This window comes from Dipodomys merriami, unplaced genomic scaffold (genome assembly GCF_024711535.1).
Source record: "Dipodomys merriami isolate MVZ:Mamm:240054 unplaced genomic scaffold, mDipMer1.0.p SCAF_11, whole genome shotgun sequence".
Classification (NCBI taxonomy): Eukaryota; Metazoa; Chordata; class Mammalia; order Rodentia; family Heteromyidae; genus Dipodomys; species Dipodomys merriami.
The window spans coordinates 17,576,469-17,602,203 of NW_027202382.1; the positions used below are offsets into that span (position 1 = coordinate 17,576,469).

At 39.9% G+C, this 25,735-nt stretch overlaps 1 protein-coding gene across 3 annotated transcripts in view; it reads left to right on the forward strand.

Moving 5' to 3' along the window:
- The window catches only part of Tdrd7 (tudor domain containing 7), a 62,263-nt gene that overhangs the window by 17,041 nt on the left and 19,487 nt on the right, over positions 1–25,735 (forward strand). For 2 of the 3 annotated variants that reach the window (XM_070010212.1, XM_070010221.1), the window contains 6 exons: positions 280–491; positions 8,565–9,151; positions 12,012–12,198; positions 19,176–19,287; positions 22,621–22,823; positions 24,320–24,454. In XM_070010212.1, the coding sequence (XP_069866313.1) occupies positions 280–491; positions 8,565–9,151; positions 12,012–12,198; positions 19,176–19,287; positions 22,621–22,823; positions 24,320–24,454 (1,436 nt within the window). The remainder of the gene's footprint in view (positions 1–279; positions 492–8,564; positions 9,152–12,011; positions 12,199–19,175; positions 19,288–22,620; positions 22,824–24,319; positions 24,455–25,735) is intronic. The other variant, XM_070010231.1, reaches the window with a different exon arrangement.

Below are 25,735 nucleotides of genomic sequence, written 5' to 3' on the forward strand. Positions count from 1 at the left end.
TTAAATTACTAAATGATTAACTTATTCTTTACCTATAAGGTCCTGCTGATGTGTAGACTATAAAGCATCTTTGCAAAATGAACACTCTTTGGAGGTCTCTTGGCCAGGATGGTTAGGTGAGGGATAATAGAACAAAGTTGTCCTTTTGCTGTTTTGTTGAATCCTGCCAACTTCTAAAACCTTTGGCCCCATAGAGTAGTAAAGACACAAATGCTAGGTCATGGGGACAATCTAAAATGTTAAACATTTTGGTTAATTCTATCATTTTTTTATTTAAAGATAATATAAATCAGACGGTTGAAAAACCAAATGTCACACCTCCTGCCTCTTATAAAATGGATGAGGTTCAAAATCGTATAAAGGAAATATTAAACAAGCATAACAATGGCGTTTGGATATCTAAGCTTCCACATTTTTACAAAGAGTTATATAAAGAAGACCTTAATCAAGGAATTTTACAACAGTTTGAACATTGGCCTCATATTTGCACGGTACGTGTTTCCTTCTGCTTCTCTTCTGATGCCTCTGTCCACTGTTCAGACCCCTATTTATTAGACATAATACCTTTTATTAGGGGTATGAGGTGCTTTATACCTGATACTTTACTTATCTTTATCTCTAAGATTAACACAAATCGTTCCTTACTTGTATAACAAGTATGCCAAGGTTGATGGCTCTGTGTGTTGTAATTGCTTTATGTGTTTTTGCTATAAGTTACTTTTAAGTTACACTTTCTGTTTGGTAATACATATTCTGTATCAGTTTGTTTTGGCTGACCTGCTATAGTAAGCACTGATAGCTTTGCTGTTTTAGTACTCCCTAATAATCATTTTTAGTAGACGTGACTTTTATATGCTTGTTCACTTTACCTGCACAATTTCAGTTACTTGGGCCAGTTATTGGCATATTATCTTATTAATATATTAGAATTCATACTCAAAATTTTCACAAGCAGCTTTCACATAAGAACTTTGAGAGTACTTTATTTTTTTATAATTATTCCCACTTGGCTTTTTATCATTATAAAGTGATAGATCACTTATTAGAAATCTTAGCTCATCCATAGATAAATACAGGGAAACTCTTAAATCTAATTAACTTTTAAGACATCTCTTGATGTTTTTCTATACACAAAATATATTCAAAATTTAACTACCTTAAACAACATTTGTTACTACTTGATACATTGGTGTTTATAGTTAATATCATGAGGAATGAATGTGTTTTAAAAGAGGGCTTTTTGTCTTTAATATGTACTTTGATCCCTATGCCTATTTGGCAAAGTATAGACTACCCTCTTCATAAGCCTAAAGAGAGCATACACTTTCATGACCACTTCTTGTACAGGCTGTTGTCACCCACTTGGGTTGCATAGCTACTTTTGGGGCAGAAATCATTGAGTCTCTCAACCAATAAATATTACAGTTGTCCTTCACTATATCACAGTTCATTTATTGCAGCTTCACTATATCATGGGTTTTTAAAAAATACATATACATAGTGATCCCTCACCTACCACGGGAGTTACATTCCAGATAGGGAAAAATCTGTAAAGTAGCAACAAGTAAGCCACAATATAGTAAGGGATGGCTGTATGACATTACTGCTTCACAGATCCAATTATCATGGGGGGTCTCTGGAATGTAATTCCTGGGATAAGTGAGGCATCACTGTATTTTATATGATCAGATGCACCTAAACATCTCACCTTTGTGTTCCACTCCTAAGAATATCCTTTTTATCTCACTGCATGTGACTATCTAGAGAGCACCTGGCTATTTTTACACATCTTTGCACACCTACAGCATGGCCATTTTTTATTTCTTCCAAATGTTTGTTTTCATCTTGCTGGAATCATAAATCTAGAGCATGTGCCTGGTTGGTATTACTACAAGGTAGGGAGGTAGCCTCAATGGCAGTGCAGAGTATAGGGTAAAAAAATGGGCATCTCTCTATATGGCTTGTCTTATAACCAAAGAAAAAAATCCAATTGTAATCATTTTTTCTTTTTAAAAAATATTTTTCCTCCAACTTTACAAAGCATTCAATGTAAAAAAAGTTTTTAAATAATGTTGTAAAAGAAATACAAATCTTCCATAAGCTTATACCCCACAATATCTGCCATAGGCATTTCCATTTGATTATCAGAAATATCTGATGGACCATTGTTAAATTTAACTTGGGTGAATGTATGAATAAGAGAAAAGTGAATTGTACTGTGACAGAGTCATAGACGCTTGGACGGGGGGGGCGGGGGGGGGGACGAGGCATGGGGAGGAGAGAAGGAGGAGTCACACCTCCACTTCTGGCTTTTTTGGTGGTTCATTGGAGATCAGACTCTCATGGACTTTCCTACCCCCAGCTTGCTTCAAACTGTGATCCTCATATTTCAGCCTCCTAAGTAGTTAGGACTACAGGCATGCCCCTACTGGGCACCTGGCAGGCTGCTGTCATTTTAGAGAAGCAGCACAGAATTAAAGCTGACTAAAACCTCTTGCTGAGGCCGAGCTTCAGTGAGCTGAAGTGAGGCAGTTACCTCTGATAGGCAAAGTTAAAGAGAGGAAGGGCAGTGTTTTAAGTTAAAAGGAAGAAGCAGTGGGTGAGGTCAAAAAGCTGAACCTCCAGGATAAGCATTGTGCCATTATCAAGGAATGGTTCTTACCCTGCCCCACCCTGCCATGTAGTAAGAGCCACAGCTCCAAGCCAGGAGCTGTTTCCCCTGAAACCTTGTTATGTGTGGGTAGGGAAAAATCCATCATCTCCTGTAGGAACATTTGAGAAAGCAGCCAAGCCCTAGGCCACCCTGAAGGAAAATGACTTGAAAGTTTATCCTGATGAAGCTAGGTGCAATGGGGGTCTAAAGACAGTGTCTGCAAGCAGTCATAGGTAAGAGAGGAGGTGAGAGCAGGTTGGTCCTGAAATGAATTGAGTCTATAAAGCCATTTAGGAGAAAGGGCCTCTGGGTAGATGGTTTCTGAACAATTGAAGGTTACAACAAGGAGTTTTTAACCTTCCCCTTGTCTGTGGAACATTCTACAAACCATTGTACTCTCTTAAAGAGAATGTACTAAAAATTACAGCTCCTGTGTTTCTTGAGCTTATAATGGTTATGAGTGTTAGAAACTGTAGGACAGATGAGTGGAAATAGGTGGTTTGGGACAGTGAATTGGTTGGGTCTCTGTCTTTTTCTGAACCTTTGCATGCTTCAAATCTTCCCTGATTCAGTTTCTTTATTGTGACTCAGTGATGGCATTGGGACCATTTCATCATCTCTCAGTCCTGTCACTTCCAGCTCTACTCGGCTTTAGCCCATAGATAGGCTGCCTCTTAGCATGGTCATCAGCCAGCCTTCCTCTGAACTGGTTATTCCTAGGACACAAGCTTCTCTTCTGTAATCTAAGGTTGACATTGTTCGTTGGCACACAAGAATCTTCAGTCTGCTGCCAAAGTCAATTTTTCACTTGTTTTGGGTCAGTAAACATTGCTTGCATGCAAGATGTTCTAGAAAGCATATCTCCAGGTAAATGAGATTTTATTGTACTGTTTCCGGTTTTGTTTATGCTGGTCTTGGGGCTTAAACTCAAGGCCTGAGTACTGTCCCTAAACTTTTTTGCTCAAGGCTAGCTAGCACTTTTATCATGTGAGCCACAGCTTCACTTTCTGGCTTTTTTGGTAGTTAATTGGAGTTAAGAGTCTCATGGGTTTTTCTACAGGGTCTAATTTCAAACTGTGATCCTCAGGCTTCAGCCTCCTAAGTAGCTAGGATTACAAGCATGAGCTACTAGCAATTGGCTCTGTCTCAGGTTTTTATTAAGTGATGGCCATGTTAAATGAAGTTTACAGTTAAAGTTTTAACACGAAGAACAACTACCTGGAAATGAAAAGTGTGCTTTGAAAAGCCTCTAGACTTAATTGGATGATACTGAATTCTGTTATAGAATCCCAATGAAAATTCTATTTCCATAGCGACAGTAAACTCACTTCAAGAGGCCTATGGTACGGAATTAGCAGGTGAGTCTTCAGGGACTCTCAGAAGAGTTTGCCTTCATGAACTTTTTAAGTTTACAGCACAGGTAAAACTAGAAAGCAAGAAACCCATTTTAGAGTTAAAAAGAAGAAATGTTACAGATAGGATGAAAACTTAGTTGTATGAACAAACATTTTCTTGAAGAAACGAATGGTTTAAGTCTTTGGCCCTCACATCTACCAAATCTAATCCATTGATTGAATCTTACAGAAATGCAGAGAGATGTGAGATTCCAAATGAGGCAGAAAGAACTCAAGCTGGGTATAACAAGCTTAAGGCATATTGATGTAGTTTTCTGATGGTCATCAGAAGAAACTCTCATGATGGAGAGTTCTGTATCACTTGTCATTACTTTTAGAAGTGGGGATGAGGGTCCTTGTAGAGTATGTAGAGTTATGGTTCACTCCAGTTTCTGTCATTGGTCTGGTGATTTGTAGGTTAGACCTCCAAAGCCAAAGGGGGAAAAAATATGCAGACATAAAGTGAAGAATACCATGAAGGTTACGAACCTTGAGTATCTTCCAGGGAGGGAGGCTTTGGACCTCTCCTCAGGTATATCTGTGAATCAGGTGGACTAAAAGAACTAGAAGTTCCTCTCTAGAAATTCACCTGAAGTGCTTAGCAGTCAGTTATGACCCAGAAAATTACAAAATTATAATTATAAAGTATCTTGAGTAGATATTGACTTCCCATGTCCATGCTGTGGCTGTTTGGAAGACCAGGGTCAGATATTCTGTTTTGGGGGCTGAAGCAGGAGATAGGTGTATAAGTTCTGTCAGACGTGCCACAGCCAAGTGAAGGACAGACATCATGCAATATAGCGATTCCTTGGCTTTGGGGACACCGCTTGTCCTATTTGCTTTGGGAACTCTGTAACCATTTTGCAAAAAATAAAAAATTAGAATATGCTTCATGGAAGATAGGTGGCAATCACAATTTTCATATGAATAAAAACCAATGAGTTTAAGCTGAAAAAAACACATTTGTTTTAAACTATATATTTAACTCCAATTTAGTTTCATGTATTTTTCCCTTTGAATTGAGGAACTCCTCAATGGTCTCAAAAGATTGGTTAATAAAGTATGTAGACTAACATGTGTTCCACATCACCATATCCATGAGTAACTTTGTCTTTGAAGAGTGGAAGGCTAGCTGGGCATGCCTGTAACACTGGCTACTGAGGAGGCTGACATTGTTCAAAGCCAGCCCAGACAGGAAAAAGAAAAAGAAGAAAAACCCTGGAAGTGAATACTTGTCTCAAGTGTTAGAGGGCTAACCTTGAGCTAAAAGGCTCAGGGATAGTACCCAGGCTTTGAGTTCAACACCCCCCACCCACCCACACACACACATACACAAGAGAAGGCTATCTGAATCAACTCTATTTCATGTCAAGTTCAATTCCTAAAGTCAGGTGTAGATTCTATTTTAAATACAAAATACCCTTTTGTATTTAAACATTAAGCTAATTGAAGAAAGATGGCTTTAGGCACATAAAGATGAGGAAGAAGCCACTGAAGATTGCAGAGAGCTACAATTCAAAGTCATGGAGGTGTGGTGGGAGGCCCAATTACCTGAAATGGGGGAAAACGTGATATGAAAAAAATTGTCTTCTAGTTTATGTAGTTCATTTGGTTTTTGTTCGGACTCTAAAGACAACTGTCAGTTTGATTTAAATGCTGCAGATAGATTTGGAGACACACTATTTCCAGAAACTCTGTAAGATTGTTCTGGAATAAAGGACCCTCAAACTGGAATTGTGAGGTTGCCTTGAACCAGCTCTCATTAAGTATAATGGTCATAGCTTCTGTTAAGACAATAAGTAATTCCAGCTGGGTGTTAATGGCTGCCTGTACTTACTCAGGAGGCTGAGACCTAAGGATTAAGGTTTGAAGCTGTCCTGGACAAATTCTGAGACACCTATCTTCAATTAACTAGCAAAAAGCCAGAAGTAAGAAGTGTAGCTTGTGGTGGGGAATCAGCCTTGAGTGGAAAAGCTAAGGAAGAGCACAATGTGGTCCTGAGTTCAAGCCCCAGTAATGACATAAAAAATAAATATAAATAAATATAACTAGATAAAATTAAAAAAAATAAAATACAGTAATTCCTACTTGAAAGATCCCATTATGTTGCTTTGCTCAGAGATCATCTTCAGAGGCTTGCTACTAAAGTTAAGTATATTGTTAGGTCATGCGTTCTGATCACATGAGGCTAGATGGAAATGGAAACTTTGATGCTGGAGGAGAGGACCAAATAAACATGGGCATATTCCATATTCTCAGGCAACCCACTGGAGTGGAAAGGATCATAAAGCTGAAGAACCTTCCTATCCTTTTATGGGTTAGACAGAGCCATGTGTTCATTTGGGTGATAAGATTTATGGCTTAAGCTTCACTGAAATTTGCCTCCTCCAGCCACTCAGCAGGGCTGGAGAAGAGGTTGGTAGATAAAAATTGAGGAAAAATTTTCTAGTAGTCTCTGCAGACTCATCTGGCTTTGGATACCAACAATTGCCATGTCTAAATCTAAAATTACAGTAATTAGAATAAATGAGTCACTCAGAATTCTGCTTTTCCATTTTTGTCACAAGTATCTTTTCTAAACTTCCTTTGCCTACCCAGTCTAAATACTTACACCTTATCAGGTATCTGAAAGCACAGGGTAGACTAGCATTTAAAGATTCTAAGGAATAGTTGAGTAAGCCTGATAACATAGGAACAGCCCATAGCCAGCCACTGGTGGCTTTACCTGTAATCTCCACTATTCATGACACTGAGATATGAAAGATGGATGTTTGTGACCAGCCCAAGCAGAAGAGTCTCCACAATAGCAGCAAAAAGCTATGCTATTGGTATGGCTCCACTGGTAGAGTACCACTTGAACAAGCAAGCTGAGGCTGAGTAAGCCTCAGGCCCTGAGTTCAAACTGAAAAATTAATGTTAATTAAACTTGCACACATATATACATACAGACACATAAACATATATATGAGCATTTTAGAAGGTAGTGAATATTAACTTCAGTCTTACAGCCTAGTACAGGATTTCAGAAACTGTTATTGTAAAGACCAAATAGTATGTGTTTAAGGTTTTACAGGATCTAATGTTTTTTTAGAGCTGTGTGACAGTCACATACTGTCTGTCACAACTGTCTTACCATTGTAGTGTAAAAGCAGCCCCAAATAATTCATAAGCAGTGAGCATGCTGTTCCAAAAATATTTGTGTGTTGAATTTCAGTCATCTTTGCATGAAGTAAATTTGCTTTTGACTCTTTTCAGCCATCTAAAAATGTAAAACTCAGCCTGACACTGGTGGCTTATGCCTGTAATCCTAGCTATTCAGGAGGATGAGAAGGGAGGATCACAGTTCAAAGCCAGCCTTGTCAGGAAAGCCTGTGAGACACTCCAATTAACCACCAGCAAACCAGAAGTAGCACTATGGCTCAAAGTAGTGGAATGCTAGTCTTGAGCAAAAGACTTAGGGATAACACTGAGACCAAGTTCAAGCCCCACAACCAACAAAACAAAACAACAACAACAAAAAAAAAACAGTTTTAGCTCATGAGCAGCACTAGGCCACCAGCTGGCCTTTACCTGGTCTAGCAGAGGAAAGAAAGGCTTAGAACTTGAACACATCACCACACCGCTTCTCAGGCTGCATCCCTCAGGCATTCTGTGAGTACAGAATTAGAGATCGGATGACAAACAGTTGCCTGGTGTCGTATTTTAGGTTTTTTGGTTTGCTTTTGTGACTGTCCTGGGGCTTGCACTCAGGACCTGGGCACTATTCCTGAGCTGCTTTTGCTCAAGGTTAGAGCTCTACTCCAGTAGCACTTCTAGCTTTTTCTGAGTAGTTTATTGGAGATAGGAGTCTCACAGACTTTCCTGCCCAGGCTGGCTTCAAATGATTGTCAGATTTCAGCCTCCTGAGGAACTAGGATTACAGGTGTGAGCTACAAGCACCCAGCTTGTGTTTTTTTAATAGTTGGTCACTGGAGTGACAATACATCCAACTAGCATTCTGTTGATTGTTGTAAAAAACTGTGCCTTACCCCGAGGCCATTTTTCCCCTAAATAATGGAGAACTGAGGGCTTTCTTGAAAGAAGTGAAATTGTATTATTTTGTCCAAATATTCCTACTGTGCTTTTTCAGTGGCTGCTTCCTGACAGTTGTGATACTTTTTTGTAGCTTCATTTCACCTTGAATCTGGTGTATTTTGTAAGCTATAGCTCTGGATTCTTCACAGAGGAGAGAGTACACAGCACACTTTAGACAGAGCAAAGCATTATTGTTTCCTAGTCTGAATGCCTCACAAGTGAAATGAACACCTTTTCAGAATTTCAGAAAAGTGGATTGTGTTAATTTCAGGTAAACACAGTGCTTGAAAATACTACTAGACGAATATAACGTATACTTCAGTGTGTGATTGCTCTGAACTTTGAAAATAAGTGTTGCTTTCAAATATGAAGGGCTTTAATGTGTTTTCCGGTTGCTTATAGCCACTGATAGTCTTGTCTTTGCTTGCTTTAAAAATATTCAGGTGGAAAAACCTTGCAGTGGAGGCCAAGATTTACTACTTTATCCAGCCAAGAGAAAGCAGCCCTTGAAAAGTGAACTGGACCCTGACAAGGTACCCCTGCTACCTGCTTCCAAGCAAACACAACCAGCGAAAGAGAGTCCAGCAGTGATGCCAGGAGATGTCAAAGAGAAAGTGGCTGAGCTGCTGGTGAAATACACAAGTGGGCTTTGGGCAAGTGCACTCCCAAAAGCATTTGAGGACACATACAAAGTAAAATTCCCCGAGGATGCCTTAAAAAACCTCGCTGCACTTTCGGATGTATGCACCATAGACTACATTTCCGGAAATCCCCAGAAGGCCATTCTCTATGCTAAACTTCCATCGCCTCCTGACAAGATCCTAAAGGATGAAGGGCAAGCACAAGGCGATTATGACATCAAGTCTATGATTGAGCAAGAGTATTTGCAAATAGAGAAAAACATTGCTGAGAGTGCTGAAACCGGTGCAGAGGATATGACCATAGCCATTCCTCCTCTAGTCATTCCCACTGAGGCCTCCCCATCTGTACTGGTGGTTGAACTGAACAACACAAATGAAGTGGTTATCAGGCAGGTTGCACTTTCTAACTCCAATACTGATATGCTATTGTTACTTGACTATCATAGATGCTGGGATTCAAAGATAAAATATTCTTGGTTAGAAAGAGTTATAGTGGAGTGCAATAATATTTGCACTAAATGCTCAAGATACACAACTGTTCTTATGAGAAAAGATAACTAATAATTTAAAAATTGAAATGATAAAATTCTCTTGAAAAAACATGTCTTCAGATTATTTAGGATAACTTTTTCCAGTATAAGTTTGCATCTTCCCTAGCTTTTTCCATTATAAGCATGCATCCTGTATTCTGCATTTCACATGTGGAGTGGGGTGGCTGGAAGCCAGCAAGCACAGTAGGCAACGTTTGTTCTTAACTTGATCTAGGTCCTTGGCACATGCCCCACGCCTGCAGACTTGGCAGACCCCTACCAGACTGATCTCTGTTCTATAACCACATATTCATACAGACAGGCTTCATAAGGGGCCTGGAGGAGTGCAGAGGCAGAACCTGCACATCACAAATGGAAATCTTGGTCTCCACTCTCAAAAATTAACATTGGGTCTAAGAGTGGAGCCTAAATATGTATGAAGCTGTTGAGTTCCATCCCCAGCATTATAAATGGGGGAAAAAAGTATAATTAACTTCGTGAAACTATATGGCATGCCTACATTGATGTCATCATTCTCTCTCCACTTGCTCAAGTAATTTCCAGACACTGAATCCATTCTTGTGACTGCCACCTCATTCCAGCTGTAGCATCATCCCTTGCTCTCACAGGACTGCATCTGGCCTTTCCTATAGGGGCTGCTGCAGAGAGAAGAAATGCCTCGAATTCCCACTTCTCCCCACCTCCCATCTCCTTACTGGAGCCTGTGCCAAGCAACCATATCACCACTGCAGCCTGAGTCCTGCCAGTTGGTCTCAGGACTGAAACCTTTAGTGGAAATCCAGGCCCCTGAGACTCCAGGTCCCAGGAAATGGGGCTCAGTGCAGACCTCCCAGGAGATTGCAGAGTGGGACAGCTGCATTCCTGCATGTCTCGACATTTACAAAGCTCTTTTAAGTTTAAATGATAGAGTATGGTAAAGCCTTGGGAGGTTCAGGAGTGAATAAGCTTGTGTTGCTTTAAAAATAGCCTTTGCTCCTCAAAGGGGCTCTCTCCATCTGCATAGGGTCTTTTCTTGTCTTTTCTTTTTTGTTGGTTGTGGGGCTTGAACTTAGGAAATAGGTGCTATCCCTGAGCTTTTTTGCTCAAGGCTGGTACTCTACCACTTTGAGCCACAGCTCTTCTTCCAGCTTTTAGGTAGTTAATTGGAGGTAGGAGTCTCACATATTTTCCTGCCAGGGCCAGCTTTGAACCATGATCCTCAGATGTCAGCCTCCTGAGTAGCTAGGATTATAGGTGAGCCACCAGTGCCCGGCTTGTGTAGGACTTTTAAATAGATTTTTGCCTCTTTCTGGTAACAAACAGGTTTAGTATAGCATCTTCTCTCCTGCTCTCTACTTATCTGTATGCAAAAACATAAAGGAATAGCTTCTTACAGCTACCTGGGCTCATTGGGACCCTGGGTAACAACTGATCCATACCAATGTTCTATGTCTACCTCCATCTCCCTGGCCAGGTGAGTTCATAGCACAGCCTCCAGACAAAAGGCTTCCGTGGGTAGTTAGGGCAGCTCTGTTTTCATGGCCCAAACTTGGTTTTCAAGATTTTTTTTGTCTTAGAAGCACACCCTTAATGAAAACAGGAAAATAGCAGCCATGTATGGAAGAAAAAAAAAGAACTGTTTTGTTCAGTTATTTTTGTGATTGTTCAGTGGGGTTTGAACTGAGGGCCTCATGCTTGTTAAGCAGATCCTCTCCTACTGGAACTATATCTCCAGCACTGTTTATTTTGCTTTAGTTATTTTTTTCTAAGTAGGGTCTCGAGTTTTTGCCTGGGCCAGCCTCTGAGGAGATCCTCCTATGTCCTTCCATGATACTGGAACCCAGCTATACCACCATGCCTGCCCTATTTGTTCACATGGGAATCTAGCCAATTTTTTGCCTCCGCTGGCCTCTAACTTAATCCTACTGATTCCTGCCTTTGGAGTAAGTGGGATTATAGGCATGTACCACCATGCCTGGCTAAATGAGTATGTTTTGATAACCAGAGATAGATCAGCAAGACTGCAGTCATCAGCAGTAGAAAATTGTAGTATGTTACAGGGTGTGTCTGAAAATAATATACTCAGAAAGCATACATTTTAGAGGCTTCAGCTAGAATATGTCACTTTTTAGAGTAAGAATTCAACGTTTTATTCTAATTGGTTCATTAAATTTTTTTAGGGGGGATGTCACATTGCTATATTTAAGGCTGGTGTTTTGTTTTTCATTTTGGCTTTTGTTCTTGTTATTGTTGTTTGCATTTATATGGATCATACCCAGGATCAAACTAGACAAGCACTCTACCATTGAATCACTGCTTTTCAGAGCTGAGGTTTGTTAACACCCAGCCTCAGGACAATGCTGTCTGCTAGATTCTCTTCTCGGTGGTCTGCACAGATCTAGTAGCCTTACTCAAGATCTGAGGACTGCCCTTACTTGCCTCTTTCCTTTTATGTAGATTTTCAGTGTGTCTTACTTTTTTTCCAAACCTCCTCAGCTTGATCTTCCCCAAGAGGCCTCTTCATTAAACTGTGTTAGTGTTGGTCAGCTCTGTTGTACAGTGATCGGGACTTCAGCTTGCCTTGTGTGATCCCTATAACCCTACCCCCTGAAACCAGAGATGGCCACAGAAGAGTTGAGCCCTACAGAATTCCTGAGGTTCCCCTCTCCCCCCACTCCTGGGTTATTTCATTTGTGTTCTCTTCCTGTCATTAATCCAGGTATGTGGGCAAAGACTACTCAGCTGCTCAGGAATTAATGGAAGATGAGATGAAGGAGCATTACAGTAAGAATCCCAAGGTTGCACCAGTCCAGGCTGTACATGTCGGGCAGCTGCTGGCGGTCAAGGCCGAGGAGGATGCCTGGTTACGTGCACAGATCATCTCAGCAGAGGAGAACAAGCTAAAGGTAAGCATTAAAGCTTCTCCTTCATGGGTAGTGAACACTAGGGTTGAAAAGATTATATCTATAAAAGATTATCAAGAGTAGTTGTGTGAGCTTTGAGCTTTGCAGTATATGTATATGCTTCTCAAGAAAGGTCGCATGACCCATGGTGTAATATGGAAAAGGTGATTAATTCCCATTCCCAATACCAAGCAGTCCAGTAGATCCGAGTCCAGGCTTCCACAGAGGGCCACAGCCTGATTAGAGAGCTGCCCTTCTTCCTCTCCCTGCTCAGGGCCTGTTCCCAGGGTTGATCTCCTTAGTCCTCTTAGACTACTGGGAGCTCGTCTGCATCTGTCAGCTTTTCATTTCCACAGTTTTTATGAGCATCAATTAGTTGTTCAAAGAGTTCCATTTTGACATGTCCATATGTATACACAATGTACCATGGTCAGACTCAGCCCCTCCTTCACTCTCCTCTACTCTCCTTTCCAGACCAGTTTCAACAAGCATCATTGTTCCATTTTCATGTACAGTAAGTGTCTTGACCACCCTCTCCCATCCTCTCCTGTTTTCCCAACCACCTCGCATTAGTACCTATACCCCAGACCAGACATGTTTTGCATTTGTGTGTTTTTGTGTATCTCTGCATGGTAATTGGTGAAAGAGGTTTCCCTGTGGTCTTTCGCCCTGGCTTGCTCTGACTTTCCCCATCTCTGACACCCCTGCTATTCAGTAGCTGTCAATGACTTTAAAATTTTTGATATTTTCATCCACAGTACAGTTTATTTCAGTATCATTCATGCTGTGATATTTTGTTTTTTTTACTTTTTTAAATTTATTTTTGTCAGAACTCAGGGACTCAAACTTGTGTGCTTGATCTGCTGACACTCTACCACTTGCTCTGTCTCCAGGTCTGATTTTTTTTAATATATATATTTTTATTGTAAAGATACAAGATACAGAGGGGTTACGATTACATGAGTAAGGTAATGAGTACATTTCCTATCAAGCATTGTTATACCCTCCTTTGTTTTTCCCCTACCATCCCTTCCTCCTCACCTCCCCAATTCCTCCCTCCCCCTCTCCCTCTCTCCCCCCTCTTTCCCTTGCAAAGTTGTAAAGTTCGTTTTCAACATAGTGTCTTGTACATCTCATTGTTCCAACGGGTCAACCTGTATCCTTATTGCAGCATTTTGTTATTTCCCTCCTCCTCCCCAAATTAGAAAAATATATATACAAGATGCAGAGCACCAGAATCAAATACAGTGAAGACACAGGTTATACCATAGGAGGAAGAGCATAGAACAGAAACAAAAAAAATCACGTAATACATTATAAATACATTAAAAACAACAGCAACAAAGATAAAACCTCTTGTGTCCCTATCTTGGGGTTCATTTCACTTAGCATCATCTTATACAGTCATATGTACATAGCTTTTGACCTTTTCTGCTTGTCCTGGACATCTAGGCCTGATTTTTGCTGGTTATTTTGCAGATGGAATCTCTCAGGCTGGCTTGGAACCACAATCCCCAGATCTCAGTCTTCTGAGTAGCTCTGAGCCATCAGCACCCAGTTTGTTCTATCAGTTTTTTTTCTTTTTACTGTGTTGCTTCTTCCTTTCTTGGTAAATGCAGTATGTTTGTTTAGAAATTATCTTAAGGAGGTTCTTAAGGTTCTTAAGCCCCTTGCAGAGGGGCTGTTACTTTATGAAGAATTTGGGGAAACATCACTGAAATGTTTCCTCTTCACTAAGGAAATGTACTTCAGGGCCTCTGTACATCATCACCTCTTTCATAGGAGAGTGCCCTTGGCTCCATGTTTCACAGTTCTGTGTGTACAGGGGAGACATGTCCAGAGAACTTTGTGTTCTCTCTGGATTTTGAAAGCAGGAAATTATGCCACCATCTTTGCAGCCTGTGTTCTACAAGGCAAACCTGAAACCCACATGCCACTATCAGCCCCTGGCCATAACCCACTATGTGTCACTGAAGGTATGTAATCATTCTGAACAGTGCTTAGGTCCACCTACTTACTGAGACTCTGTCTACACCATTGAGAGACAGAGAAGACACTGTTTCCTACCTAGTTTGCTCAGGAGATAAGAGAGGCTTTGATCCTGTCCAAATAGGAGATCACTCAGCTACCTTTTTTCATTCATTGTGAATTTAGGAAATCCCTTAGCCAATATACAGAAACATGGCCTTTAAGAATTGAGTAACTTTTGAGGAACCTCCATACTGCTTTCCAAAGTGGTTGAACAAGTTTACATTCCCACCAACAATGAAGTAAAGTTCCTTTCTGTCCACATCCCCTCCAGCATCTGTTGTTGTTAGAGTTCTTGATTTTTGCTGTTCTAACTGGAGTGAGGTGATATCTCAATGTTGTTTTGATTTGCATTTCTTTTATGGCTAGGGATGTTGAACATTTCTTCATGTGTCTATTGGCCATCCTTCTTTCTTCTTCAGAGAAGTTTCTCTTTAAGTCTTTCGTCCATAGAACTCCCCTATGACCCAGCAATCCCACTTTTGGGCATTTACCCAAATGTTTACAAACAAGACCACACTAAAGCTACCAGCACAACTATGTTTATTGCAGCATTATTTACCATAGCTAAGATATGGAACCAACCCAGATGTCCTTCAGTAGATGAATGGATCAAGAAAATGTGGTATATATACACAATGGAATTCTATGCCTCCATCAGAAAGAATGACATTGCCCCATTTGTTAGGAAATGGAAAAACTTGGAAAAAAATTATATTAAGTGAAGTAAGCCAGGCCCAAAGAAACATAGGTCCCATGGTTTCCCTTATTTGTAATATCTAGTATATGTATGAGTCAAGCGGAAAAGGTCAGATAATGTGATGTCAGGAAAATGAACCCTTAGATGTGTATTTTAATGTTTTTTTCTTTCATGCATGTGTTTCTAACGCATTTATAAGATTATCTCTTTGTTGCTTTGTATGTCCCTCCCCCACAGTATAACCCCTGCTTTCACTATATTTGATGTCAGTATAACTTGTGGAGGAGATGGGGAAAAACCAGTTGTTTAAGGATACAGGTGGACCTGTTGCAACAATGAGAAGTACAAGTTGTCATGTCCAAAACGAGCTGTACAATGTCGGTGCGAGGGCGGGGGGGGGGCTGGGGAAGGAATAGGATTGGGATGGGGGGGGAGGGGGGAGGCTGGGAAGGGATGTGAAGGGTAAACAAAGGAGGAGGCTGCAATGCTTGGTAAGAAATGTATGCATTATCCTGCCCATGTAATTGTAACTCCTCTGTACAAGTATGTTCACAAATAAAATTAAATTAAATTAAAAAAAAAAAGAATTGAGTAACTTTAAAATCTGAAAAGTGGTAACGGTTTGGCAGTTTAAAAACACTTATTATATGTCCCCTAACTATACAAGAAAAATGTAAATACAATATCACACAAGGCTTGTATCTATGTTTGTAGCAAGTTTATCACTAATAATCCCAAACTGGAAACATCCCAGATGCTTATACATGTGAATGTATAAACAGTTAATTCATGCAATGGAATATTATGCAATAATCAAAAAGAATGAGCTTCTGATATAGACAATTATATGGATAAATCACATGATTTGTGCTGAACAAAAAAAGCCAGTCACAGTAATATTACCCTATGTAAGTGATGTCTAAGAACTGATAAAATCTGTTTGCAGTGATAAAATTGGGACAGTACTTGCTTGGCATAGTAAGTGAAGAGAGGCTAATTGCCAAGGACCAGAGGGCACTTCTGGGAGGCAGTGGGAATAGTCTTAAGTTTGATAATGGTGGTGAGTATATGGGTGTATATATATATATATTGATCAAAACACATTTAAGCCAGGCACCTATGGCTCATGCATGTAAACCTAGCTGCTCAGGAGGCTGAGATCCTGGAGATCTCAGGAGCCAGCATAGGCAGGAAAGTCTGTGAGACTCTTACCTCCAATTAACCATCAGAAATGAGAAGTGGCACTGTGGTTCAAAGTAGTGGAGCATCATTCTTGAGTGAAAAAGCTCATGAGACAGTGCCCAGCCCTGAGTTCAAGCCCCATCACTGACAAAAAAAAAAGTAACTATAGACATTAAAGCATTATCTTTTATTCAGTATAAGTTATACTTGGATAAATTTGAAAACAGATTGAAAAGTCCTAAGGATCAAGTTGAAGGGGGAAGCACAAGACTGGTGTTTGTGGCACAGGCACTCAGCCTGACTTTGCTTGTATTTTTGTGGCCTTAGTCAAGTCCCTCCTTTGCTCTGGGCCTTTAGGTGATAGGCTATAACTGCCCCAAATGTTCATTGATAGACTTCTACTTCTGTCCATTTCTCTTACCTACCCTTAGGCTATGCTGTTTTAAGGCAAAGGGATCTTTTCTTTCTTTCTTTTTGGTCGGTCTTGGGGCCTGAACTCTGGGCCTGGGCACTGTCCCTCAGCTCTTCAGCTCAAGGCTAGCTCTTGAGCCACAGCACCCACTTCCGGCTTTTTTCTTTTTGCTTATGTGGTGCTGAGGAATCAAACCCAGGGCCTCATGCATGCAAGGCAAGCACTCTACCACTGAGCCATCTTCCCAGCCCCGCAAAGGGATCTCTTATGAAGAGAAGAATCCTCCATAATTCCCAGGGACATATTAATGGTGCAGCAGTGTTTACAGTATACAGTGCAGTTATCCACAGACATTGACCAGAATGCCATCGGTATTGCTGCTGAGAGTTATGGCTAATTGATAGAAATTAAAAAGGTAGCTGAGTATTTTATACACTAGTATGTATAGTGGTCCCACCCAGCTCTTCTTCCCTTCTCCTGGTGGAGCTCAGTTATTTCTTCCTTTATTTGGAGAAACCACAACTACTTCTAGCACTAGCTTTGTTTCTCTTGGGTTAAACTTTGCCTGATGATGGGTATCAGAACCCTTCTTGCTCTCTATCTGTGAGATCCTTGGTGTGTATACTCCCTGAGGCTGGTGCCAGTAGGCTTGACCAGACTAGACATGCATGTCAGAGCAGCTTTGAGTTACTCAGGTGACTCTGTGCAACTTGTGACCGTTTGATGGCGCCAGAGAACCAGGAGTATGTGTGTGGGTGCTCTGGGAGCCTGCTAGTGCCAGTATCAGTATTTCAAAGAAACTGCTCTGTCCTCACAGAATAGAGGACAGTGTGGCAAGAGTCAGTCTGGGCCATCCAGGGACAAGTGCTTTATAAATGCTGTCTGCCAAGCAAACAGGTAGTGGCCTGATAAGGACAAGAAAGAAAGGAAAGAGGCAACTTATGAACATTTTAAAAACCCTTTGAAGACTTTAGAGCAGTCTTCCTTAAGGTCTGTATTGCATTAAGAAAATGAAAGCTGCCCTGCCCCTGAGTTGGGAGGCAGGGGAGAGACAAGGGGCTAAATTAGTGTGAGAGAGATGCACTTATGCACAATGAGGCTGACTGCCTTCCGTGCAGGTTCTGCCATTAATCTGGAGCCCCAGCAGTATAAAGTATGAGTTTATAACAAGTGCTGTTTTTCAAGAGAGAGAAGGAAGGCCCACATGGTCAAGGTTTGAGTTAGTCTCCCTGCCTCTCCTGGTTTCCTGAGACTCTTGACTAGAAACTTTTATGTTAGTGCTGTCATCTAAGTACTAAGAAAACTGGCCTGTATACCTTTTTTTTTCTCAGAAGGTGAAAGAGACCTATCTTCACTTGGTTGGTACTACTTAGCCAACCCTGGGTGTGTGTGTGTGTGTGTGTGTGTGTGTGTGTGTGTGTGTGTGTGTGTGTGTGTGTGTGTGTGTGTGTGTGTGTGTGTGTGTGTGTGTGTGTGTGTGTGTGTGTGTGTGTGTGTGTGTGTGTGTGTGTGTGTGTGTGTGTGTGTGTGTGTGTTAAATAACCATCACCAGCTTTCATTAGAGAATCATACTAGATTTCAACAATTTCAGATTCTTAGTTATCATTCTAAACCACAACCTAATGTTTCCAGATATTAAAAAAGCTTTGTATTTACAGCCTTTTTCAAAAGAAAGCTTTGCATAAACACTAAAAATTATCTATATTAGAATTATACTCTATAAAAATACTATCCAGGCTCCTGTAATGATATATAGTAATAGAGAGGAGAGGTCTATCTGTGCAAAAATGCTCTGCCCCACGACTGAGTTGGAAGCCTAATCTAGCTTCATACCCTTAAAAAAGAACAGCTGAGGTGGACACCAGTAATCCTAGCTACTCAGGAAGCTGAGATCTGAGGATCAAGGATCAGAGCCAGCCTGGACAGGAAAATCTGTGACACTCTTTATCTCTAATAAAACACCAGAAAACTGGAAGTGGTGCTATGGTTCAAGAGGTAGAGCGCTCGCCTTGAGCTGAAGAGCTGAGGGACAGCACCAAGGCGCAGAGTTGAAGCCCCACAGCTGACACACACAAAATATGCGCATGCTCATATTTTCAGGGAGTCCTATGCTGTCTGGCCTTCTTGTTGACAGTAGTATCTTGGTCCCTAGAAGCACAATGGCTGCAAAGAGGCCATATGTGGTCTGGGGCTTCTAGAATCTGTTCTGTACCATAAGAGCAATGCCCCCTCTCTATGAAAACTACTACTGCCCAAGAATATGAGGAAAGTGTGATTGAAGAGAGGACAAGGTGACACAGGCACCAGGCCATTAAGGAGGATAAGAGAGGAAAGCCTCAAGTTGGCAGAACCATAGGTATGCTGCTAAGAGACTGGCTGCAGCAAGGTCTGGGAGTCTTATTCTTTACCCTGCTCTTCCCATTATTCAAGGGCTGAAGGAACAGATGGGACTAGAACAGGAAGCTCAAGTTCTCTTTGTCCCAATCCATCTTTCTCTTCTGGGAATCATCAAGGAGTGCATGTTCTGGCTTTGTGCAGTTGGCTGTGATACCATTGACCTTAATGATTGTGAAATAAAATGCATCAAATGGTTTTTTTAAGTGAGGATTAAGAACTTTTTTAGCCTAAACATTGTTTTTCCCCCTTTTTTATCATTAGGTATGCTATGTTGACTATGGTTTTAGTGAACATGTTGAGAAGAGTAAAGCATACAAACTGAACCCAAAATTCTGCTCACTCTCATTCCAAGCTACAAAGTGCAAGCTAGCAGGTAAGAGAGATGTTTAAAACCAAACAAAAAAGTTGCCTTGTGTTTTGTTTTCTGAGGCAAGGTGTCTCCATGTAGCCCAGGAGGGCCTTCTGTCTCAGCCCTTCCTACTGCTAAGATTACAGCTGATAATTCTCTCTGTTTTGGCAGTCATCACCACTGTACTTTTTGGTAGTTAAAATCTTATAATCGCAAGGTGGTGTGATGTGTTATTTTCTTGAAAGCTTTAAATGAATGTTTAATATGATCTGTATAAGATTATATACATAACAAAATATAAAAAGAACATTAAAATATCAAAAATTATGAAAATGTTATGTTTCTTGCATTTTGTTTTGTCATAACAAATATTTATTGATACATTTTATTATAAAAAAGACTTTACCATATGAAAGAGTTGTTTTATACTTATACTAGTGAAAACTCGTAGAAACTCCCATCACAGGATTTGATCAGATTCAGTCCTTTTGTTCATGTGTTACCAGGTGACCCTTAGCCTTTTCCCACAGAGATGGACCATGGAGTAAACCCTTGTACAGCCTGCAGAGCCTGGCTATAGGTCATGTGCAGTTTCTTGCATAGTCAAGGAATCCTTTCCTCCTTAGGAAGAGAGAGAGAGGGGGAGAGAGAAAGAGACAGACAGAGAAAGAGAGCATGCACACACATGAATGTGTACATGCATGCACACATGCATGTGTTTGTAGCATTGTAGGAATAAACAAGGTATGGAGGATACAGTGGTCAGGTGAATGGGAATATGCGTTATGTTAAAAGGGTTTGCACAGAATTCCAAAAAGTGATTGTAATTCACCCCATTCCCTGTAAGAATGAGTGCTAATGTCCAGGAGTTGAGTCCGATGGTCAGTCAGATAAACCTAAAGTAATTTTAAGAGCATGTTCAAAACCTGTGGGCAGTGGTTTTGAAAGGAACATATCAAGAACATAGGACAAGACTTAAGATTCTAAAGAGAAATGTTTGCAAAAGGCTATGAAGTTGTGCACTGGAGAATATTGCAGGATGAGTAATCTGAAATTTAGCTTGTGGGAAAGTATAGAACTAGGCACTAAAGTATGGAATTAAAATTTTCAAAGAACTAAAAGAGTAATTGTACTACAACGCAATTCACCTCATACCTGTGTTCAGTTAAACACTAATTTTCTCTTTCATGGTATTCTCAAGAGTCATGATGGTGAGAAGGAAGAGAGGAAGGAAAGGAGGGAAGAAAGGTAGTGTCTTTTAGATGACAAGATCTCCTTGTTCATGGGTTGGCAGACTTAATATTATGAAAATGGCCATACTCCCAAAGGCCACCTACAAAATCCCAGTATCATTCTTCTCCAGAGATAGAGAAATCAATCTAAAAATTCATGCGGAGACACAAAAGGCCAAGAGAGCCAAAGCAATCCTGAGGGGAAGAAAAAGAAAGCAATACTGAAGACATATTTCCAGACTTCAAACTGTATTATAGAGCTGTAGTAGCAAAACTAGCTTGGTATTGGCACATAAACAGACCTGAAAACCAAACCAAACAAATTAGAAGATCCAGAAATAAATCCACATACTTACCACAGCCATCTGAATTTTGACAAAGGAACCAAACATATGTGTTGGGGGGAGCTCTTCAACACATGGTGAAATGGTACTAGGAAACTAGACCTGCATATGCAGAAGTTAACACTGGATCCCTGTGTCTCACTTTGTACTAATATAAATTCAAAGTGGATCAAAGACTTTGATGTAAGACCTAAAACTTTGAAACTCCTTCAGGAAAGAGTAAGGGAAACACACTACAAAGTTATGTCAGGATATAATGGAGGTACCTGCATCCCCATGTTCATTGCTGCACTATTCAGAATAGCCAAGTATGGAAATAGTCTAAATGTCCTACACCTAATGAGTGTATCAAGACAGTGTGGCATACAGACTGGAATTTTATTCATCAGAAAGAATAATATGTCATTTTCAGGGAAATGGAGATACCTGAAAAAGTCATACTGAGTGAAGTAATTCAGGCTCAGAGAGACAAAAGCCATATGTTTCATCTGTTGAAGTTAGACTTAAACTGTAAACATCTGTGGGCTGTATATATACAATCAGACTGACTATAATATATGCAGAGGTAGTCTTCATAATATAACCAAGTCTTTACAAAATGTGTTATCTAAGAAAAGGAGAAAGGATGAATCAATAGAGGGCATAGTGGTCAAATGTAGTCATAATATTCAATGTACATATGCAAAAATAGAATTGGAAATCTTTAGGAGACAAGTATAGGATGGAATAAGTAGGGGAGCAGAATGACTGAAGGGCTGACGCTACTCAAGATGGACTGTACGTATAAATGAACATGTGAAATTGAAACCTCAATTTAATGTAATATTTGAAAATCACAAAAAGAAAAAAGTTGATGTCTTTATTTTCAATAAATACATGTTTAAAAGAAAAAAAATAATTGTATACATTTAATTAGAAACTGAAGAGCCGTATTTCCTGCCTGAAAGCTGTTTCTTCTAAGCTAGAAATTCTGATTAATCAAATTTTCTTTAAAAAAAAACAAAAACTAGTTCTTGCCAGGCACCAGTGGCTCCCACCTATAATCGTAGCAACTCAGGAGGCTGAGAACTAAGGATTGTTGTTCAAGGCCAGCCCAGGCAGAAAAGTCCCTGTGAAACTCAGAAAGGGGCACTGTGGCTCAAGTGGTAGAGAGCTAGCCTTGAGCACAAAGAGACTTAGGGACAGCACCCAGGCCCTGAATTCAAATCCCACAACCAACAACAACAAAAACATATTTGTTCTTAAACACTTCATTCTTTGGTATTTCTTTTATCATTATTAACACCTATTTAGTTGGATAAAGGGGTTTCATTTTAATATGTCTATTTACATATAATCAGGGGTAAGTCTCCCTCCTTCCCTCAGGCCCCTCCCAAAACAAGTCTCATCAGGATTCCATGTTCCATTTTCACACACATGTATATAAAGATATTTTTGTTGCTTTTGCCCTTCCTCCCCTACTCTGTTCGTGGATTCCCCTCCCCTGTTTTTCTTCTTGAGTTAAGATTGTCTTAGTAGATCATTTAAAGGGGCATCCACATTATAATTTTCAACACTGACACATGAATATGGTTAATATTATAAAATCAAGTTTCCATCAAAAATGTAATTATTATGTGATACATGCATTTTTAAATTTCTTACTTATTTTTTAAAAGACTGAAGGAAGTTAAATTTTAACATGTCCATAATTTTAATACATGGTCAAAGCAAATACAAACAGTCCTCCATCTTGTAATGACTGTTAATCAGTAGAAATGAAAATATTCTTCACTTTTCAGGGTTGGATGTTCTAAATGATGATCCTGACCTCGTGAAGGTGGTTGAATCTTTAACCTGCGGGAAGATCTTTGCAGTGGAGATACTGGACAAGTCGGACATCCCCCTGGTTGTTCTGTATGATACCTCAGGGGAAGATGATATCAATATCAACGCCACCTGCCTGAAGGCCATGTGTGACAAGTCCCTGGAGGTTCACCTCCAGGTAACCTTTGGTCACCACTGTCCTCTGTCACACCTAAAATAGGAAAGAAAATTGTCAATAATATTACAGATCTTAGGCTAATGAGCGATAAAACATCACATAAATATTGAGAAAAAAGGAAAAGGCAGTGGAAGAAAAATGACAAAATGTTAATAGTAATTTTTTCTTAGGAATTGGTTTATTATGAATATGTTATTTGTGGGTATATATGAAATTACTCTACAAAGATAATTTTTAAAATACAAAGAAATAGGATATTATTCAACATTATTCACACTTTTTTTTCTTTCACTGGTACTAAAGTTTGAACTCAGGATGTTGTACTTACTAGCCATATACTCATCACTTGAACCATGTCTTCACCACTATTTTTCCAAATAGTGTTTCACATTTGAACCTGGATCACCTGGAGTTTGATACTCCTATTAAACTGTGTGTATGTACACACATGTGCACACACATGCATGTACACATGCACTAGCCAATTCTGAGGTTTGAATTCAGCGTCTGGCTTCTGTTGCACTCAAAGTTAATGCTCTACCACTTGAGCCAGAGCTCCACTTCCAGATTTTTAGTGGTTCATTGGAGATAACTGTCTCATGGACTTACATGCTTGGGCTGCATTTGAACTGCTACCCTCAGATATCAGCCTTCTGAGTAACTAGGATTATAGGCATGAGCCACATGCACCCAGCTTTTCTATTAAACTTTTTGTGTAGCTTGGATGACAGGCATATCACCACACCTAGATTATTATTGGTTGAGATGGGAGTCTCATGAACTTTTTGTTCATCTGGCTTTGAACTGGAATCCTCCTGATCACTGCCTTCCAAGTAGTTAAGATGATAAGCATTAGCTACTGTGCCTAGTGCAAAGAAAAGTTTTAAATAAAGAACATCTACCCTGAAATGTTCAAAGTGATCATTTTTAAAAATATTTCACAAAACCTTGGGGAAAAATAGTATCAGTAGGACTGTGAATTACTCTTATGAGTTGAATAAAAAGGTTAAGATTAAATGCTTGCTTTGATTACAGTTTTTAATAATTGTTAAGATTCAGGTAGCCATTTCATGGACACAGGTTAGAAAGCAGTCTGGTAATGGCATTGATTTTGTAAGTTGTAGGGTTTCTTTTTTTAATATCTATTAGTGTTGAAAAAGCATGGTGTATGGAGTCATTCTTATCCTAAATAAATGGGGAGAAAATACACCAAAGTTAAGGCCTCATCTATCACCTTTCAGAGGATGAAATGTAATGTGCGAACTGTCCCTTTTGTACGTGACACATATGATACTGAGTATTCTTTTGGGAAAGAAAAGGAATTCAGTGTAGTTAACTGTAGTGGGTTTTTTTTAACATTTAAGTTGTGAATATTTTTATTTAGCTGTCCTCTGATATTTTAAAATGTAAGACTTTTAAAAAATGAGATAATTAGGTAAATATCCTGTGATGGGGTAAAAGCAACATTCTGTTCTTATGTCCCTTGTTCATTCCAGGTCGATGCCATGTACACAAATGTCAAGGTGACTAACATTTGCTCTGATGGGACAATCTACTGCCAAGTGCCTTGCAAGGGCCTGAACAAACTCAATGACCTTCTGCACAAGATAGAGGATTATTTCCACTGCAAGGTATGACAGCAAAGCACCCCCTCCAAAACTAGTACTAAAATGCAAACACTAACCTGCATTAGTGTAAGTTTTTAACAGTTTAAACTTCAGAGTTTTGGGGGACTTTAGGAAATAAAACTACTCTAATTTCTGCATTATAAAATGAGGTTAGTAACTCTTGGGCATCTACCCAGATCATTAGAGGTCAAAGACACTTGCATATCCATGCTTATTGCTGTGCCATTCACAATAGCCAAGTTACGCAAACAGCCCAGATGGAGTGATTAATAATACACCCAATGAAATTTTACTCATCCATTATAAAGAATAAGATAGTTATTTATAAGGAAATGGATGGATCTAGAACAAATCATGGTAAGTTAATAAAGCCAAGCTCAGAAAGGCAAACAGCACTTGTTTTCTCTCATATATGGAAACTAGATCTAAAATATAACTAGACATGATAACCTACACAGGACTCTAGACATTCACACAGTCAGACTAAAGGAGAATAACCTTAGAGGATAGAACCCAAAGGTGTAACTCCCCTGAACATTTATAATACTATTTATCCAAACCAATATCAGGAAAAGGAAACATGGGTTTGTTTTTTTGTTGTTGTTGGTCGTGGCACCTAAACTCTGGACCTGGGCGCTGTCCTCAGCTCTTCAGCTCAAGGCTAGCACTACCACTTGAGCCACAGAGCCACTTCTGACTTTTTCTGCTTATGTGGTACTGAGGAATCAAACCCAAGGGCTTCATGCGTGCAAGGCAAGCACTTTACCACTGAGCCACCTTCCCAGCCCCAAAACATGGGTTTTGTTGTAGGGGGTGGTGGTGGTGTTTGTTTTAGTTTGGGTTTTTTTTTTTTTCTTCTGAGAGACAGATTGGGGGGAGGGGGCCGGTACAGAAAGGAAAGGATTGGAAGGGTGAACAAATAGAATCATAGTATTCAGTATACACTTGTGGAAAATGACCTATGTAACTTGTGGACAATGGGGTGGGGGGGAAACTGGAGTAAAACAAAGGAAGGGGTAACATGTAACATTGTCCAAAAATGAAATTACTCATTACCTGAATTATGAAATGGTAACCCTCTGTACTACAGCTTAATAACAAAATTATATTTTAAAAATGATAATAAAACAAAGGTAGTATTGTATTCTATGTGTTTATCACAAGGATAGTGGAGATTCTGCTTAGCACAGGGTCTGGCACATATTAAGTGTTTAGCAGTGTGTAGATTTGTTATTTATAACTGCAGCTGCTGGTAACTGACTTCTGGAGCCAGCTGGTCTGCTG